This window comes from Colossoma macropomum, unplaced genomic scaffold, assembly GCF_904425465.1.
Source record: "Colossoma macropomum unplaced genomic scaffold, Colossoma_macropomum, whole genome shotgun sequence".
NCBI classification, from domain to species: Eukaryota; Metazoa; Chordata; class Actinopteri; order Characiformes; family Serrasalmidae; genus Colossoma; species Colossoma macropomum.
Genome location: NW_023494800.1, coordinates 34,825,743 through 34,844,097, shown reverse-complemented (window position 1 = coordinate 34,844,097; position 18,355 = coordinate 34,825,743). Strand labels below are relative to the sequence as shown.

General features: G+C 37.5%; 1 protein-coding gene across 1 annotated transcript in view; it reads right to left on the bottom strand.

Annotated features, from left to right (window-relative positions):
• The window catches only part of LOC118820287 (pyroglutamylated RF-amide peptide receptor), a 33,766-nt gene extending 15,702 nt beyond the window's left edge, over nucleotides 1-18,064 (bottom strand). Inside the window, exons 1-2 of the mRNA XM_036588571.1 lie at nucleotides 17,734-18,064; nucleotides 8,626-8,784 (exon numbers count right to left, since the gene is read on the bottom strand). Of these exons, the coding sequence (XP_036444464.1) occupies nucleotides 8,626-8,784; nucleotides 17,734-18,064 (490 nt within the window). The remainder of the gene's footprint in view (nucleotides 1-8,625; nucleotides 8,785-17,733) is intronic.
• Nucleotides 18,065-18,355: the final 291 nt, after the last annotated feature.

The window sequence follows — 18,355 nt, the reverse complement described above, 5'->3', positions numbered from 1 at the left end:
GAAAGCAGTTACTTCATTAATCTGTTTTGACCTGAAACAAAGTTCATCTTCATTGCTTTTTTGTAAATGTACGCTCATTCTGAAATTAATGCCTCAAACATGTTCCAAAAAAGGTGAGACAGGAGCAATTTAAGAATATTAACACTGTGAAATGTTTGAAAACTTAAAATCTTAAACAAGTGATGCAATCATGCTTGGCTATTAAAGAAACATCCAAGAAAGGCCTCGATCTTTATGAGCAAGGTTGGGTCGAGGCTCAGCACTTTGCCAAAAATGAATCAGAAAAAAAATGCAACAGTGAAAAAATAATGTTCTTCAACCAGGGATTGCATGGTTCTTAGGTATTTCACCCTCTACAGTGCATAACATCATCAAAAGCGGAAAAGGCCCATGATGTTTGACCCCTCAGACAGCTCTGCCACAATGTTGCTGCATCCACAAATGCAAGTTAAGACTCTGCTATGCACAGCGGAAGTCATTCGTCAACAACACCCAGAAACACTGCTGAGTTCTCTGGGCTCAAGGTCATCTGAAATGGACTGATGCTCAGTGGATTGTGGTCTGACGACTGTTTAAGGAAATAGTGGACGTTTCTAGATGCCGTCTTTTATACTTATTTCAACATGACAACACCAGACCATATTCTGCATGTGCTGTAACAGCATGGCTGTTAACCTTTCTCCCATTGAAAACGTGTCATAATAAGCTGAAAATACTAAAACAAAGGCCTTATAAGCTGCACACTTATTAGGGGCTATTAAAAGGAAAAGTGATGAAACACAGTGGTAAACATGCTCCTGTCCCAACTTTTTTGGAATGTGTTGCAGGCATCAAATTTGGAATGAGCGAATATTCACCAAAAATACAGTGAAGTTCATAAGGTAAAGCATCAAATATTGTGTTTTGTACCATATTCAATTCAACAGGTCAAACAAAATTTACTAATAAAATGTTTCTAATTTCATGAGCATTTCACATTATGTTCCAACTTTTTTGGATACTGGGTTTTATTTTTGGATACTGTATTTATTCTTTCCTTCCTTGCAGTTAATTGAATCTCTGCTCATTAACTCTTCTGGATATATCACAAGTTGCTACACACCTGCTTGCACTGAGGCAACTTTAATTGTAATAGCCAAGCTGTCAGACCATTGGTCTGCATACAGGCCTGAACTACCAAGTTATCGGCCCCTGAGCATAAATATTTAATAGGTCTCTGGCTGCCTTTTTTTGTGTGGTCAGTGGTTTTTTTCATGATATCACAGCAGGTTACACGAGGCCTATGCAGCACCACAATGGCAGTGCACTAAAAATGTTTTGGTTCTTAACCCTGGGCTAAAAGGTAAATCTCAGTAAATGAAGTGAGCTAGAACTTGTTTGGATACAGTAACATACCATCAGCACAGCTAAATGGTAGCTGTGTCATATCTGACAGCACTATGCCTTGCCTGCTAACAGGCATGTGATCTACTAGAATAAAATTACAGGCCTTCACTTCAAATGCACTTTTGACAGCTCAGTGATGCACTGGACCAGAAGACAAACAGGTCTGAGGGTTTGAAAAAAAACAGTTTGGCAAATAATCAGTTTCACCCGAGAGTCTGGGGTCTGAAGTTTGCTTCATTAGTTTTAGCACTGAAGCACCAAGGATAATGTAGCTAATAAATAAAGGAAGTTTCTACCCTACAAACTAGCACTGTACTAACCAAGAGCTCAAGGGTTGCTAAGTAATCCCTAATAGATTTGCTTTCGGTGCCAACTGGTGGGGTATAACCTAAGAGACTAAATTTCTGAACGTGGTGTCTACATTTATTTTTAATTGTGTGCATTTGATTTTCACTACTGCTTTAAGGCTACTTCCGGCAATGCAAAGTGACCAGTGTTATAAATTGTCCACATTTGTCCATACTAGTCCAGAGTCGCCGGTAGGAATTTTGGACCCCCTGAAAACTTTATGTGAAGTCCCCTTACTTCACCTCATTTCTAATTTTGAAATGCTACTGGGGTTTGTTTAGATTCTATCATATAATTTCCACTTCACAAATGCTGTTACTATAGCATACGATTTTTTTCCTATTAATAGCACCAATATATCTTGGTAACTCACCTTTATCTCCGAAAAAGCTCTTAGTTTTTGCTGTTGTTCATTATCAGTTTTTCCTGGCATTTCTGAGAGCATGACTTGCATTTTTGGCAGCCTCTTCATTTGAATTAAAAATGAAACTCTCACTTGTGTTACAGACCAGGGGTCACTGGAGGAGTGACAGAATGGAAAATACACTGTCATTGGCACTTTTTCTAAAACTAGTGTTTAATTATGATATAACAAATAAAGTGTCTCAGCAAGCCTAGGGCAATCTTTGTGGGCCTGTCTCTTTGGAGCTCTTGGAATCATCCTAATCCTCCACATTCTTACTGTGACCATGCGAGAGTCTGTTATGTAGGCAAATCTGACCTTTTTATGATAAATTATATAACAGAAATAATGAACTAAGATGGATTACTGCTCTGAATGAAGCTCTCTCCTGCCCCTATGGTCTGAGCAACCAATTTGACTCACTCCACTCATTTCCACACTTGAACTGTGCGATCTCCAGATGGTTTTACTAGATGTTTTACTCTTTGTTAGAAATGAAAGATGAAACTCTAACCTAAGCAAGAGGTGGAGTGAGGACCGTTGACCATATATATGATATATATGACTGAAACTGAATATATCACACGTCAAACTGCCAATTTTAGTAAACAATCTTTTTTTCCAACCTACTGGGAAAAATATAATCATCACCTTCTTTTTTAACAACACTGTAAGTGTTTGGGAACTGAGGAGACACTGCTATAGTTTTAAAAGTATAGCTTTTTCCCCATTCTTGTTTGATATAGAATTTCAGTTGCTCAACAGTTCGGGGTCTCCTTTGTCTTATTTTTTGCTCCATAATGCGCCAAATGTTTTCAAAGAGTGGCAGGTCTGGACTGCAGGGAGGCCAGTTTAGCCTGGACTCTTTTACTACAACATACTGTTGTAGTACGTGTAGAATGTGGTTTGGCATTGTCTTTCTGAAACGATATCAGGATGGCAGCATATGTTGCTACAAAACATGTTTATATCATTCAGCATTAATGGTGCCTTCACAGATGTGTAAGTCATTCATGCCATGTGCAGGTTATGCACCCTAATACCATCACGAATGCTGGCATTTGAAAGGTTGTGCTGATAAAAATCTGAATGGTCCCTCTTCTCTTTAGCCTGGAAGATGCAGTGTCCATGATTTCCAAAAATAATTTTACATTTTGATTTGTTAGACCACAGAACACTTTTCCACTTCGTCTCCATCCATCTTAAATGAGCTTGAGCCCAGAGAAGGTGGCGGTGTTTCTGGATCTTGTTTATATATGGTTTCTTCTTTGCATTGTGGAGTTTTAACTTGCATTTGTGGCCGCAGCAATGAAATGTGTTCACAGACAGAGGTTTTGGAAAGTGTTCCTGAGTCTATGCAATGATTTTCACTACAGAATTTTTTTTTTTTTTTTATTATGCCGTCTCATGGCCTGAAGATCGCGGCTATCCAATATTGATTTTAGGCCTTGTCAGAGTTTTTTCAGGATTCTCTGAATCTTTTTATGTGCTTTAGATGATAAAGTTCTTTGCTATTTTACATTGAGAAACATTATTCTTGAATTACTAGACTATTTGCCCATGCAGTCTTTCACAGAATGCTGAACTTAGCTCCTCACCTTCTTTACTGCAGAAAGACCTCTCTGGGATGCCCCTTTTATACCACATTAATGATCAGTTGCCAATTAACCCAATTAGTTGAGATTTTCCACCAGGTGGCTTTTTTTTTAGCATTACACAACTTTATCGGCCTTTTATTGCCCCCGTCCCACCTTTTTTTAAACTTATTGCTGGCAACAAATTCAAAATGGGCATCAAATTTTCAAAAAACAATGACATTTCTCAGTTTCAACATTTAATATGTTGTGTTTGTACTATTTTCAATTAAATATAGGGTTTGAACGATTTGCCCATGATTGCATTCTTTTTATTTACATTTTGCACAGCGTCTCAACTTTTTTGAAAAAAGGGCTGTATTACAATTACACAGTTAGCACAATCACACTCTATACGGACCAAACCAGTCTCTTTCCTTTGCTTGAATACAAACTGCATTCAGTGACCACAACTCCTAATATTCTTTCATTTATTGCTCACTCAGCCTCAGCCTTCAACCAAACCGTGTATTTCTGTACGTCAATTTACAAGTCCTTGGGTACACTGTTACAAAACTATTAGTTTTTACAATCACTAAGAAGCATTTTTCAGGGCCATATTCATTATTTCAGACCTCTTCACAAACCTCTCTGCAGAAAAACGAAGCTCAGTACAACTACATTTTATACCCTAAAGGTTTTGCAGCTATAAAAACCAGAAACATCTCAAAATAAACTCAGTCCATTAAAACGTCAATGCTAGCGTTCTTATAATAGGAATTCTTTGTCAATAAGAGCACAATCACTTCAGAAACACTGACAATTGACATTAAGGTAGATCCACCATTTTATTCAAATCTATGAAGTAGTTAATAATTTGTTCTGTAGTTTTGTTTCGTAATTAGTTTATCCTTTGATCGTGTAAACACCGTTAAAAGAAGAAAAGACATGTTTTTGAGGTTTGAATGGATGTAAAACATTAACTTTGTTCATTTAAACCATCTAAACCAACCAAATTTCTTTTCATTGTTCTTTTGCACTGACAAACGTTTTTTTAACAGTGATTGAAAAAGTGTTTGAATATTATAATATGGAATAAAATATCATCATTGTATAGGAACTAATCAAAGTTATACAAAGTAAAAAATCAAAGTCACAGACTTTTGTTTATCTGATCTGCATCATTTGACCATGTGTTCTCATCCAAACCACACTTAATGTCCTCTTGCTTATACACATATGAGTAAGCAGTTATTCATTTTGTGCCGATGCTATAATGGACCATCCACTGTGAACAAAGTAACTTCAGAAGTGACCCCTGTTCAAAGGTGGTCAACACCTGTGCAGGACTTCAGGTCAGAAGGGAAGCAGACATGAAAAAAACTCTACAGGAAACAAGCTTCTACACAGACCACATTTTATGTTTTATTTTTCCCATAATATGTGAAATTTGGCAAATGAATAGTAATTGTACATTAAAATTAGCACTTCGTAGAGGGTGTGTTAACTTATTTTCTCTTAAAACATCATTTGACCAGGAGTGCCCAAACTTGGGCTTGCAAAGTAATGTACTCTCACTTGATGCCAGTGACAAAAACTAAAAACCGTGCTCACTCTGTTGAAATAATGTGATTTTCATGTGTAGGTTCATGTGAACTCTGCACTCACACAATAAAAAATAATTAGTGAATTTCTGAAAGCAAAAAATTTTGATGAAGCTTATTTTGCCCACTTACAACAAACATAAATTTATTAAATGCATAACAAAACGCACTGCTTTCAAATGAAAAATCTCTTTCTTTTGGGTCAAATTTAAGACAAATACAATTCATCATTTTAATTGTTTGACCTTACTATATTACATTACACAATATTACATGTTTTGCTAATTCAACATTCAGACCTTTGTTAAAAATATTATGATCTACTTAAACTCAAGGCACTAATTGAGATTCTAATAAGCTAAAAAATAATAATATATTCATAAGGTACTTTCTTTTGGAAAGAGTCTCAAACCCTAAAGTGAATCTGAAAGATTTAGATTTTTTATGAGTTTGATTTTTTAGCTCCCTTGAAAAAAATGATGTCCCATGTTTTCATGTCACTACCAAAACACAAAGAGGCCACATGGTGAGCAGTTAGATCCCATTGTTTTAAAGTAAATGTGTCCCGAAGTCTGAAATAAAATTAAGAATTGTCACTATCGAAACACATTTTCTGCAATTAATTTTTTTTGTGCTTTAGTGAAAAATATGATAATTTCATATGTGTACAGCTGTTCAAAGCTGTGTTTGCTGGTCATGTACCGGCTAGTGTTTTTGAGGTTTGCTCAAAATGAGCTAAAATTGTCACTGCTTAAACATTTGATAAAGTTTCGGTAGTGTTATGATTGTTTTGATAGTGGCGGAATATTCAATCATTTATTTAATAATATAAACATAATTAAAGTATAGAGTCACTCAAAGCAAAAGGATTTTAGTCTAAAGTCCAAGTCAGTTAAAAGTTCTTTGAATCAATTTGGTAGAATCATCAATAAATGTCAAAAACATCATATCAGACAACAATCAAAGCCCAAAAAATGATTAGTTAGAGAGACAATCTGCTTATTAAACACACGTAAACTTGTCAAACACATATGATTCCATCTGGGCTGAAGTTCCACCCAGGTGTTGACCACTGTCCAAAGCAAAACGTGTATCTCTAAAATGGTAACTTGGCACGAGAGGGCAAAAATGTTCTTAACTTTCAATGCAAGTTAATGTAAAGAGCTTTTATTCCAAGCTATTTTGGAGTGTTTCTATTGGTCCGTTCATGCTGAAATTTTCAGACAATGTGAAGGATAGCTGCTGTGTTCAAATGATGAAGAAAAGTAAAAATCTAAAGAAAAGAAGATACATGTGTTTTTCTTTGGACAAGGATGATGTATAAAAAGCGGTTATATTCAGAGTTATTTTGTTCACAGTGGACTGCTCATTTTGGGCCCAGCACCGCATATAAGAAGAGAGGATGTCAGGTGTAACCACCAATAGCCTTGTAGACAACATTGTCCGCGAGTTCTCCTTCAACAAAACAGGCAGTTTCCTCAGAGTCCGTCTGGTTCTTTCTTCTAAATAAACAGCTTCCTGCACAGCCGTTCCATATACTATAACAGGCTGGTGCTGATGTGCCAGGAGAGGCAGGGAGGCTGAGCATTTCTTTATTAGTAAAACCGATACGAACGTATAACTTTACCTAGAAGCAACATTGTGTGAGAGTGGAATGGATTTAGCCAGTCACAAGCCAGGTCTCACCACTTCAAGGAACACAGCTCTACATTATTTCTTCCCATAGTCTCACAATGTTGCCTCAAGGCAACATACTCCAAAAAGACCCCTGCGCACATTATTTTTTAAAATTATTTTTTAATCATTATATATAATTATATAATTTAATAATCAAGGACCATTTTATGCAAGAAAGTGTAGTTTTTAAAATGCCCTCACAATGTGTGCAGTAGAGGGTTAAGTAAGTATCTTGCTAGCCTTAAGATTTTGATTTAAATAGTAAGTCAACAGAGGAACAACTGGTTTGTTTTATTCTGTTAACTTATTATTTGAAGTTCAATAAAATCAAAATCTTCAAATCAAAAAGCAGCCAGGTTACTAATGCTGAATTAAATCTTTTTTAGAATATAAATACTTCTTTGTGGGCTTTATTCATACAATATGACCGCAGATTCCTGACTGTTTAACTGAGCTTCATCACTCCACCACCCTGCATGCTCTCAACACTGCTAGACAGCTTTTAGCTGATTCATGTGGCCGACGAGAGCGAGTGTAGGTGGTTGGAGTGACTACTGACACGGTGTTTTGTTCAGCAAACTGGCTGGCAAACATTTACAATGAATTAAGGCTGACCTACATACAGGACTGATGTAGCGATTATGTCAGTTACATAACACCACAAAGTTCAGTTTAAGCTCAGACCATGAAGGTAACAGACTTTATGAAGAGTGTATATTCAAAACTCAAATAAATGTGTTTATGTAGTTTTGCAGGAAGCGGATATTTTAACCATTTTTGCTATTTAATTTTTTTTTTAATAAATAATATTTGGATATGATTACTGAATTCTCAATTAAATTCAATAAAAAAACCATGCAGCTAGAAAAGGAGGTTATCCATATGTGACTGTTTTTAGTGATTCATCTTTGTGTTTTAGGTTAATTTAGTGATTTATTTTGCATTTAAGGCTTGTTTAGTGATTTATTGTTGTGTTAATGTTGACTTAGTTATTTGTCTTTGTGTTTTAGGTTGGTTTAATGATATACACTTGTATTTTAGGTTAACACAGTGATTTACTGTGAGCCGTAGCTGTTTTATAGTCTTTTTGGGAAGTCCAGTTAAGAGACCAGCACGGTAGTCCACTCTGCTAGATTTAGACTTACGCCAATTTAGTGATCTATCTTTGTGTTTTAGGCCCATTTAATCATTTGTCTTTGTGTTTTAGGCTGATTTAGTGATTTATCTCTGTGTTTTAGACTGATTTAGTGATTTATCTCCGTGTTTTAGACTGATTTAGTACTTTGTCTTTGTGCTTTAGACTGATTTTGTACTTTGTGTTTTAGGCTGATTTAGTGATTTGTCTGTTTTAGGCTGATTGAGTGATTTGTCTTCGTGTTTTAGGCTGATTCAGTGATTCATCTTCATGTTTTAGGTTGATTTAGTGATTTATCTGTGTTTTAGGTTTGTTTATGGATGTACTGTTGTGTTTTAGGCATATGTACCCATGTCATTTGGCTTAATGTGAGACACACTCCAAGTCAGAAACTTAAAACTACAACATAACCATTTATGACAACTCATTACTGCTCAGCTGGCGAGGCATGACAGTGAGACATGAGAGTAACACTCTTTGTTCCTCTCACTTGCTTACCGAGCATCCTGATGGAGCTGTGGAGGACGTAACTGTTGCGGACATGCAGGGGATACAGGATGCCCTGGAAACGCTCCACGGCAATGCATGTCATGGTGAGGATGCTGGTTGCTATGGCAGTCACTTGAAGGAACGGTACCAGCTTGCACAAAAAGTCTCCTGCAGAAGAAAATATGCCTGAATCAGCTAAGACTGAACCACCACAACTGGCCATGCATCATTTGTCTTAGTGGCTAAATCTGATGAACTAGGTCAAAACAGTTTGCAGATATTTAACATTTTTTTCTTATTGTAAAAAGAAAAAAAAATGATTATCCGCCTTGAGCCTTTAGATGTGCGCATTATAAGCTTTTTTTAAAAAAATGGTGAAACCTTGTAAGTTTTCCTGTGTACAACAAGAAACTTTGACTGTATATCATAAATAATAGTGTAATTACATATTTACAATAGTTCTTTGATGATGATCTATGATCTGCCTCAAGATTTGATCTTCACTTTTCAAATACAAGGCATTCTGGATGTTAATTTTATTTTAACTTGATTCTCAATGTTCTACAGCATTCTCAATGTTCTCAATCATTTTAGAATAATTTGATATAAAATTATTTAAAAGCTGTAATGTTATAGCACAGCAGCATCATATTAGAATGATACACATACTTGCAACATGCAACAAAACTTGTATAAATACACATATTTAAGACAAACCCCTTGCATAAGGAAGGGGAAATGAAAAGGAAAAATCAGTGAAAACAGCTTCAAAACAAGAGCTCAAAAATGTATTAAAAGATACAGGAAAAAAAGTGGCAGACCATAAAAATTGTCCATGTCAGATAAACAGTATTTAAAGGTTTCATCTTAGAGAGAGAGGAGAAAAATCAAGCTACACTCTTGAATCCACAAGTGTTTCTGTCTGTCTTTCCACTGTGAGAAAACAGTTCAACGCTGTGGGTCTAAAAGGATGTTCAGCTGTCAAGAGACCCTTACTGAGAAAAAAAAGGGATTATTTGGATTGTGAGAAGTAGGCAATGCAAAAACAGCTTCTTTTTTTTTAAATATATATTATTAGATTTTTGTAGCATGACAAAAGAACAATTTAACCCCCTTCCAGCACCCTGCCCCAAAAAAAGCCCCATAACAAAAAATAAATGAAAAGGCCAGTGAAAATCCAGTACATATACAGCAACCCATGCCCAAAAAATAGACAAAGACAATAAATAGAAATATAAAACATGATAGCAAGTGTTATATTTTTGGCAATTTGAAGGAGAAAAAATTGAAGTTAAATTACTAAGGGGGATGTCACAGTTGATTCATCAGCACTGAGGGTGTTCAATGAAAGGGTCCAGATTGAACCTGTATTAGTACACCATAATTTCCAAAGTATACAGAAGAAACCATTTCAGAAAGCCATATTTTAAATGAGGCGGAAAATTCAGATTCCCAATCCCTAAGAATAATCCTTCTTGTCAAAATCATGCCAAACATTAATGCCTGCTGTTTGGTCTATATGGTAAGGAAAGTGAAGGATCTGAGCAACCAATCAGAGCCAATACTGGATCAGGAGAAATCAACTAAATATGTTAGCCCAAAAAGAAGACATTTTGGGATAGAACCAAAAGGTATGACCCAATGTTGCACGGTTTAGAAAAAGAATTAAATAAACTGTAGTCTGGCATTGATGGCACAAAGCTGTATTCCAATTTCTAAGATGTAACTTTGAAGGTGTGGAAGTGTCTTTGAAGAACTGATAGCAAGTCTGCTGAAGGGATTGGAAGCTGTAATCAAGATAATGAATGGACACACTAAATACTAAAAAACACACAACAACAATATTCCCAACAATCCCATTTCCAAAAAAGTTGGGAACGTAAATAAAAATAAACTGCAATGAAGTGCAAATCATTTAAACCCTATATTTCACTGAAAATAGTACAAAGACAACATATTAGATGTTGAAACTAAGAAATTTTATTGTTTTTTGAAAAATATTTGCCCATTTTGAATTTGATGGCAACAACACGTTTCAAAAAGTTGGGACGGGGGCCTGTTTACCACTGTGTTTCATCACCTCTTCTTTAACAACACTCTGTTTGGGAACTGAGGAGACACTGCTGTAGTTCTGAAAGTGAAATGTTTTCCATTCTTGTTTGACACAGGATTTCAGCTGCTCAACAGTTCTGGGTCTCCTTTGTCGTATTTTTAATTTCATGATTCACCACATGTTATCAGTGGTGACAGATCTGCACTGCAGGCAGGTCAGTTTAGCACCCGGACTCTATTAATATGGAGCAATGCTGCTGTAATACATGCAGAATGTGGTTTTACATTGTCTTGCTGAAATAATCAAGGCCTTCCCTGAAAAAGACGTCGTCTGGATGGCAGCATATGTTGCCAAAACATGTATATCATTCAGCATTAATGGTGCCTTCACAGATGTGCACGTCACCCATGCCATGTGCACTAATGCCTCCTATACCATCATGAATACTGGCTTTTGAACTGTGAACTGATAATAAGCTGAGTGGTTTTTAGCCCGGAGGACACAGTGTCCATGATTTCCACTTCGCCTCAGTCCATTTTAAATGAGCTCGGGCCCAGAGAAGGTGGCAGCGCTTCTGGATCCTGTTTATGTACACTTTCTTCTTTGCGTTTTAGAGTTATAACTTGCATTTGTGGATGCAGTGATGAACTGTTTTCACAGACAGTGGTTTTCAGAAGTGTTTCTGAGCCCATGCAGTGATTTTCCACTACAGAATCATGACTGTTTTTAATGCAGTGTCGCCTGAGGGCCCAAAAATCACGGCCAGCAAATACTGGTTTTTGGCCTTGTCCCTCACATACAGAGATTTCTCCAGATTCTCTAAATGTTTTAATGATATTATGCTACACAGACGATGAAAAGCAGAAGTGGTGAGCCCCTCCTCATCTTTACTTCTGAAAGACTCCGCCTCTCTGAGATGCTCTTTTATACCCAATAATGTTGCTGACCTGTTGCCAATTAACCACCAGGTGTTTTTAGCATTACACAACTTTACCAGCCTTTTGTTGCCCCGTCCCAACTTTTTTTGAAACGTGTTGTTGGCATCAAATTCAAAATGGCCATATATTTTTCAGTTTCAACATTTGATATTTTGTCTTTGTACTATTTTCAATTAAATATAGGGTTGAAATGATTTGCACATCATTGCATTTTTATATACATTTTGCACAGCGTTGCAACGTTTTTGTAAATGGGGCTGTACTTAGTCGTTGACCTCTACCAGCTCAAAGCCCAGAACTCAGAGCAACTGGTACTAATTTCTCATTTCCAGCCTAGTGATTCATAGCATCCATCAGTCATGAGCTCTATAGTGCTTTTCACAAAGGACAGTCTTCTCTTACTGATGAAAATGAAGCACAAATTAGGTGTTTGGCTCAGTCTGGGTCATTACAGGAAAAGGTCAGATGACCTTTTAAATGTCAAATGAAAGGATGAACTTCGAAATACCATAAGTCATGTGATTTCAGCTGGCAGGCTTGCGAAGGCTTTGTCGTCCTGATAATAGTAGCAATAATGTAATCAGGGCATGGCACAATTTGTCAATCACTTGTCTTATTATGGTAGTTACATGAAATATCAGGCAACTAATTGATTTGACTAACTGAAATGTTTTATCAATTCATGCAAAGGCCCATGCTGTTCTTGCACTTTCACTGTTCGCTGCTAAGAGAGGTTGGCAGACAAGAAAAGTCTCACACACAAAGTCAAGCCAAACAGTACGTAGATAAAGTACACTGAGTGAACTTAAATGCCGTCATGTAAGAGTTTGAGAACGTTTGCTTCTGTTGAAAAGCAGCCCCAAGACATTAGCATTTAAACTGTCAACTAGCAGTTGGAGACCAGCTGTTTAAATTTCAGATGAAACAAGTTCGCTTTGCACACTTTTAAAGGGTAGATATAAAAATGTCACAATGGAAAATGTCACGTTTCATTTAGTGGTTTTCTAATCTCCATTTCGTTCTTCATAAAGTGATGAGATGAACAGCACTTGAATCATGAACATATTTTGTATATGGAGCAGATATGAGACAATCTTCATAATCTAATAACCTTGTTAATACATGTGCGTCACAACCATCTACTGTTATTGCTCTTTGCCATACTGGAGAGAAAGAAAAGAACTCCTTCAATTATCTGTTATTCTATAATTGCACTTCAGAATTTCACGTTATTCCAAGACTGGTAGACCAGGTCATTAAAGCAGCATCACATACAACAGTGTTCCTGCGCATTATTTCCCAGGTAAAACAGCTACTTCAGCTCAAGAAGCATGCAGCAAATAATGAGATTTCAATGTATGTTAAGTGTCTTTCACCATGACGCTGCCATGCATCCTATTGTGCTAATCCAGCTCAGATGAATTTGAATTAAGTGAGGTCTTTTAGTTTGTGTTTATTTAAAATTCATGTTGGACCTGGAATAACAACTTCACATGTAATCAATAGTGACCTTAGTCCTGGTTCACGAAAAAAAGAGGTATTCTTTAACTATGGTTAGAAGCTAAACAAATAGCAAATGAATAGAATTCAGTATCATCATAGCAGATGATGCTAAAAAAGCAAAACACGCAATAACCCGTGTGTGGTGTTCGAGTCTGTGGGACCCATTTTCAATGTTTACCTACAGAAAAAAATTGTGATATTATTTCAACCTCAGATTCCTTGTCCTTTGCTCTTTTTCTGTGAAGAATTTCTAAAATAAATTGTAGTCTTTCAAATTGATTGATTATTTTTTTCTGCCATACCTTCAAAACACACACACACAAAATCACAAACCTTAAAAAACAAGGCAATATGATGCCGAATACTCAATAGAGCTTCAAGGGTAATTATGGCTGCAGACTCCAACAAATACACTATTAAAGTGGTGATCCTGAGTTTGTATGAGAGCAAAATGTCAAGCAGGGAAAATAGCGATGGGAAAATAAAGTAATGCTAATGGCTCAAGTAGAGCTGGGCGATATGGCCAAAAACGTTATCACGATAAACAAAATTCATATTGTTCGATATCGATACATATCGCGGTAAATGTCAAATCATGATTTCTTTCACGTTTGAAGGCTGATTTTGCTCCTGGGTGGTTAATTGTGGTTTTAAACTATCACTTATGGTCCGATCATGACAAACACTTGGTAAACAGTGGAACATTTCACTAATCTGTCATGGAAGAGTTGGAGAAAGTTTCTGAGCTGTTTTTATCAGCTTGAAAAGCACAGCTGCAATTTTTGTAATAGTCATGATTTAAGAAAAAAAACAGATTATTTTATCTGTCTGGTGACGAGCGCTCGGCTACCCCGCTACAAATGCTAAACAAGTGGCCAACAACAGGGCTAAACTCTTTAGTTTCTCAACATCGTCAACTCGGTTCGGTAGGTCACTGCGGTCACTCCTACCACATCCATGTCAGAGCAGATCACAGTACTCAGACACCAGCTAGACGACTGGTTTTCTCTATGCTACCGTAGTAGTTTAAGGGGTGAACCGCAGTATATCTGACGTTTGCTGTGTAAAAGCATTATCTGCAGTGTGAATCTCTCACACCAGTCACAGAGTCCTCCTTTTAGGCATGTTTAAACAGAAAGCGGTGATTTTGTGTCTTGTTTGATCTACCGTATCATCAGCTCTCCGTGTTGTGCCGAAGCGCTGATTCAAGTTAGCCAGCAGCTAAAAACAGCTAGCCTGGAAAGACAGCGCTCTCCTGCTCTCCAATGCCTCACAGCTTCCTCAGTTTACTTTCAAACATGAACCCACCTCTTTCTTTCACTTTCGTTGCTCGAGAACGCACTAATACTAAAATATGACGGTTTGGCGCTGTAACACGGCGCTGCAGACGTGATTTAACACCGCTAAAGGTGTTAGGAGGCACGGAAAGAGGTGAGTTCGCTGTAGGACAGTACAGTTACACCACTGACCTCGTCACTCACACTCGGTCACAGGAGAACAGATCGCCGGTCGCTCCGCTCAAACAGGGACTGTATAAATCCGCGTTTCAGCCGTTTCTAAAGTATATTTGGCGACCCTTTTTTTAGGGCCCCCTCCCGCTCTAATCAAGTCGAAAAACTGGGAAGTGCGCCCTCTCCTGGCAACAGCAGAGTAGTGTCGCTTTCCTTGCACTAGAAAACGCCACCAGGGCTTTCGCTAAAACGTGGAAGTGTGAGAATGGTGTTTTATATCGAACATTTATCGAACCTGTCTTATCGCTCTATCAAGGAAAAGTTATATTGCAGTACTTATCGTTATCGTTTTATCGCCCAGCCCTACTGCAGACTCCAACAAATACACTATTAAAGTAGAGATCTTGAGTTTGTATGAGAGCAAAATGTCAGGCAGGGAAAATAGGCATAGGAAAATAACAAAGTAATGCTAATGGCTCAAGATCACATGTACCGGGGCAATGTACTAAACAAAAAGTTACAATAATTACTGTAAATACACACTAACAACTGAAGGATAATGTTGGTAACAGGCACTGAGTTTTGTTTTTCTGTCAGAGGTTTTAGTGAGTAGACAACTTACAGAAAAGTAATGAAGAAAGAAATGAATGTTGGACCTAAAAAAAGGATGATTGGTTGACTGGTGACTGATGACTGTTTTTGCACAAACAACCCAGTGTACAGCTGTCCATCCTCGTATTTCTAATAGAAAACAAGTCTGAAGTCTGTCCAATAGCAGAAAAGTTCGGAGAGTATTGTTATTAAAACTCTGAGCCTGAGACTTGAACCCTAAAGGCTTATTATTCTGTTATCAATCTCAATATTAATATTCTAAAAGAAAATACTATGAAACCAATATGTGAGTTATGTTAGGAGAGTTTAAGTGTGGATCTACATACAGGGCTGGTGTTCCAGGCATGGATTAAGCCTAGTCTTGGACTAAAGTGAAGAACCACGAATGAATTGCCATTGTAAAAAGATATGACGCGGGCATTTTTAGACTGCACATAGTAAAAGGTACAACATGTGGAGCTTTCTGTGTGCTACCGTAGAGATGGGCGATATGGCAAACATAATATTGCAATACTTGAAGACATTTTCATAAAACATCACAATGCTTTTCTGATAAATGACAAAAAAACTCTAGTAGTACCATATTTAAACACTGCTATCCGAAATAATGCGCGCATTGGTTTTTTATTCAAGGTTTCACACATTACACTAATGACTGTCATTGGTATTTTACAGTAGTGTTTATGATTCCTGTTTCTACAGTGGAGTTGAAGCTCCTTCTTGCGTATGTGAGGTGAGCATCCACTACACTACCTAACTGCTCGTTATTACTACATAAGCCATGTTTACATGCAGCCTAATAATCCGTTAATAACTTGACTAATAGCTCAATCAGAATGGAATACGTCCATTTACACACCTCGATCAGAATAGTCTAGTCTGATTGAGGCCATTCAGAATACAGTTTCTATCCGACTGTACGAGGTGGGTAATCCTGTAAATAATCAGTTAAATAGAAGAATAATATCCGTGTAAACGCCTGTATCTGATTAAGTTTAAGTACGTTCTGATCATGTGCGTCGTGTCATAGTGAAAGTTTATACCGTTCAACATGGCGGAGCAGAAACTGGTCTGCAGAGGAGACGAAGTTCATGCTCTGATCTTTAAAAGACGGCGGTGGGACGGACGTCCAGCTTATGTGTCTCAGAACACGACGTCTTTCTCTCGGCCTTCTTTAATAAGGACATGTGAAGGACGTTTTACTGAGTCTGACATCATTTTAAAGTAATTAAAAACACAAGCGCTGCTCACTGCTGCTCATCTCACTCTGACTGGACTCACATGATGCTGGTTGTCATGGTAACGTCTACACTAAGTGGTTCTCTATGCATGCGCATAGTTTTGGATCTGATTACTTGTAGTGAGCATGTAAACAGAGATTCTCATCAGACTGTTGAGTAGAGTGAGAATATAAACACCTCCGTCTTAATCTATAATCGGAATGAATTCAATCAGATTGGCCAAAATCTTTGCATGTAAACACAGCCAGTGACAGGAACCTTGGTCTCACCAGAAAGAAACCATTTTGTGGATTAAGACAGAAATGCATTTTGATCTATTATTCTAACAATGGGCTTTACACATTTTAATATATTTAATAATTAAATCATTTAATATTGATACTTGAGCCTCTGTGTATTGATACTAATTTTAAACCTAACATATTGCAATATTATTCTGTACTGTGCCACTTTTGGTCTACTAGCCTTAATACACATTGCGACAACCACAACTTTCCAACCTCAAGGGTTTCATGTATCTTCATTAACTCATTTGTGGGTTGACCTGTTTGTGCAGAAGTGCCCGTCAGGCCTGTTCTAGCTATCTAACAGAGAATCTGATAGCATTGAATATTCTTAAAACACTGTCCAACACACCAACTCAAATTTCTCAGAATTAGTTTAACTACCCACATACCAATTTTCAGCCATATTCATGTAACCGTTCACCAGAAATCTCATACTGAACACACCCTGTCTTTCCTAACTGTTTACACGTGGAGCACGCTTCCCCAAACACTCCTTTTAAAAATATGCTTAGGATGTAAGATAACTTCAGATTTTGTCATAGAAAGTTCACATACCATCCAAGCAACTGCATGAAACTGTTGAACAGCATGTGAAATGTCAGTAAAGTTTATTTGCTTGCTCACCCCTTTTTACAAAACATGCTTTCATTTCCATAGTAATCGGTAAGTAATATTCAAGCTCTTAGCAACCACGTAATGTGAAGTTCTCTTCTGGATTTGATGTTCTCAAATGGAACCTGAATGATGGAAATAAAAGCCTGGAGGTGAATGAATGCCTTGGCCCAAAAGTCTACTTCAATTTAAGCCCTGAATGATCAGTGCTATTTGCACAACTTAAGACAACTACTGTAGTAGTACAAACTGTTTGAAAATTGGCTTAAACTTGGATCTGCATAAAGGGGTTAGCTTTTGTGTTTGTTCATGTTGGTCTACGCCATGAAAACACATGCTGACTAATCATGCCATGACAGCTAATATGTTATAGTATCTTATAATTGCAGTTTATGTTTATGTTCTGGCAGCTCAGCTTACCTGCCAGCCAGTTGGTGAAGAAGTGCTGCAGCATGGAGGCAGGCACACACACAATGGCAATAAGGAGGTCGCTGAGTGCCAAGGAGCAGATGAAGAAAGTGCTGGGGGACTGCAGAGCCTTCTTACGGCACAGAATAACCAGCACAGCCCCGTTTCCCACCACAGCAAGGCCAAAGATGAGCACATAGAGCAGGCCAAATACTGGCAGCAAGGTCCCTGGGAGCCTGGGCACTGCCACGAGAGGAGGGATGGAGTACTGCTGGATGAACTGCCACCGAGAGAGGTTAGATGCCTCCAGCATCAGGTCTAGGAGCTGAGAGGTAAGATTCATGTTTGCAGAGACTGACGCCTCTTTGGTTGAAAACTTTGGTGTGGAGATGTAATGATTTACTCATTCCAAGTCCAGGTGAAAATATGAAGGACGGACATTGAACAGCTTAGAGGTTGTATCTCACAATTCATCTTGACGGCGCTTTACCAACACCTGCAAATTCAAAGAATTGGTTTGTCAGGGTGGGTTACATACAGATGGAAACATTAGAAAATATGGAAAACATAAGGAAAGGAATATTGCTATTTTATAGCATATTGATTTTTTTCTTACCCCTAATGATACACTCCC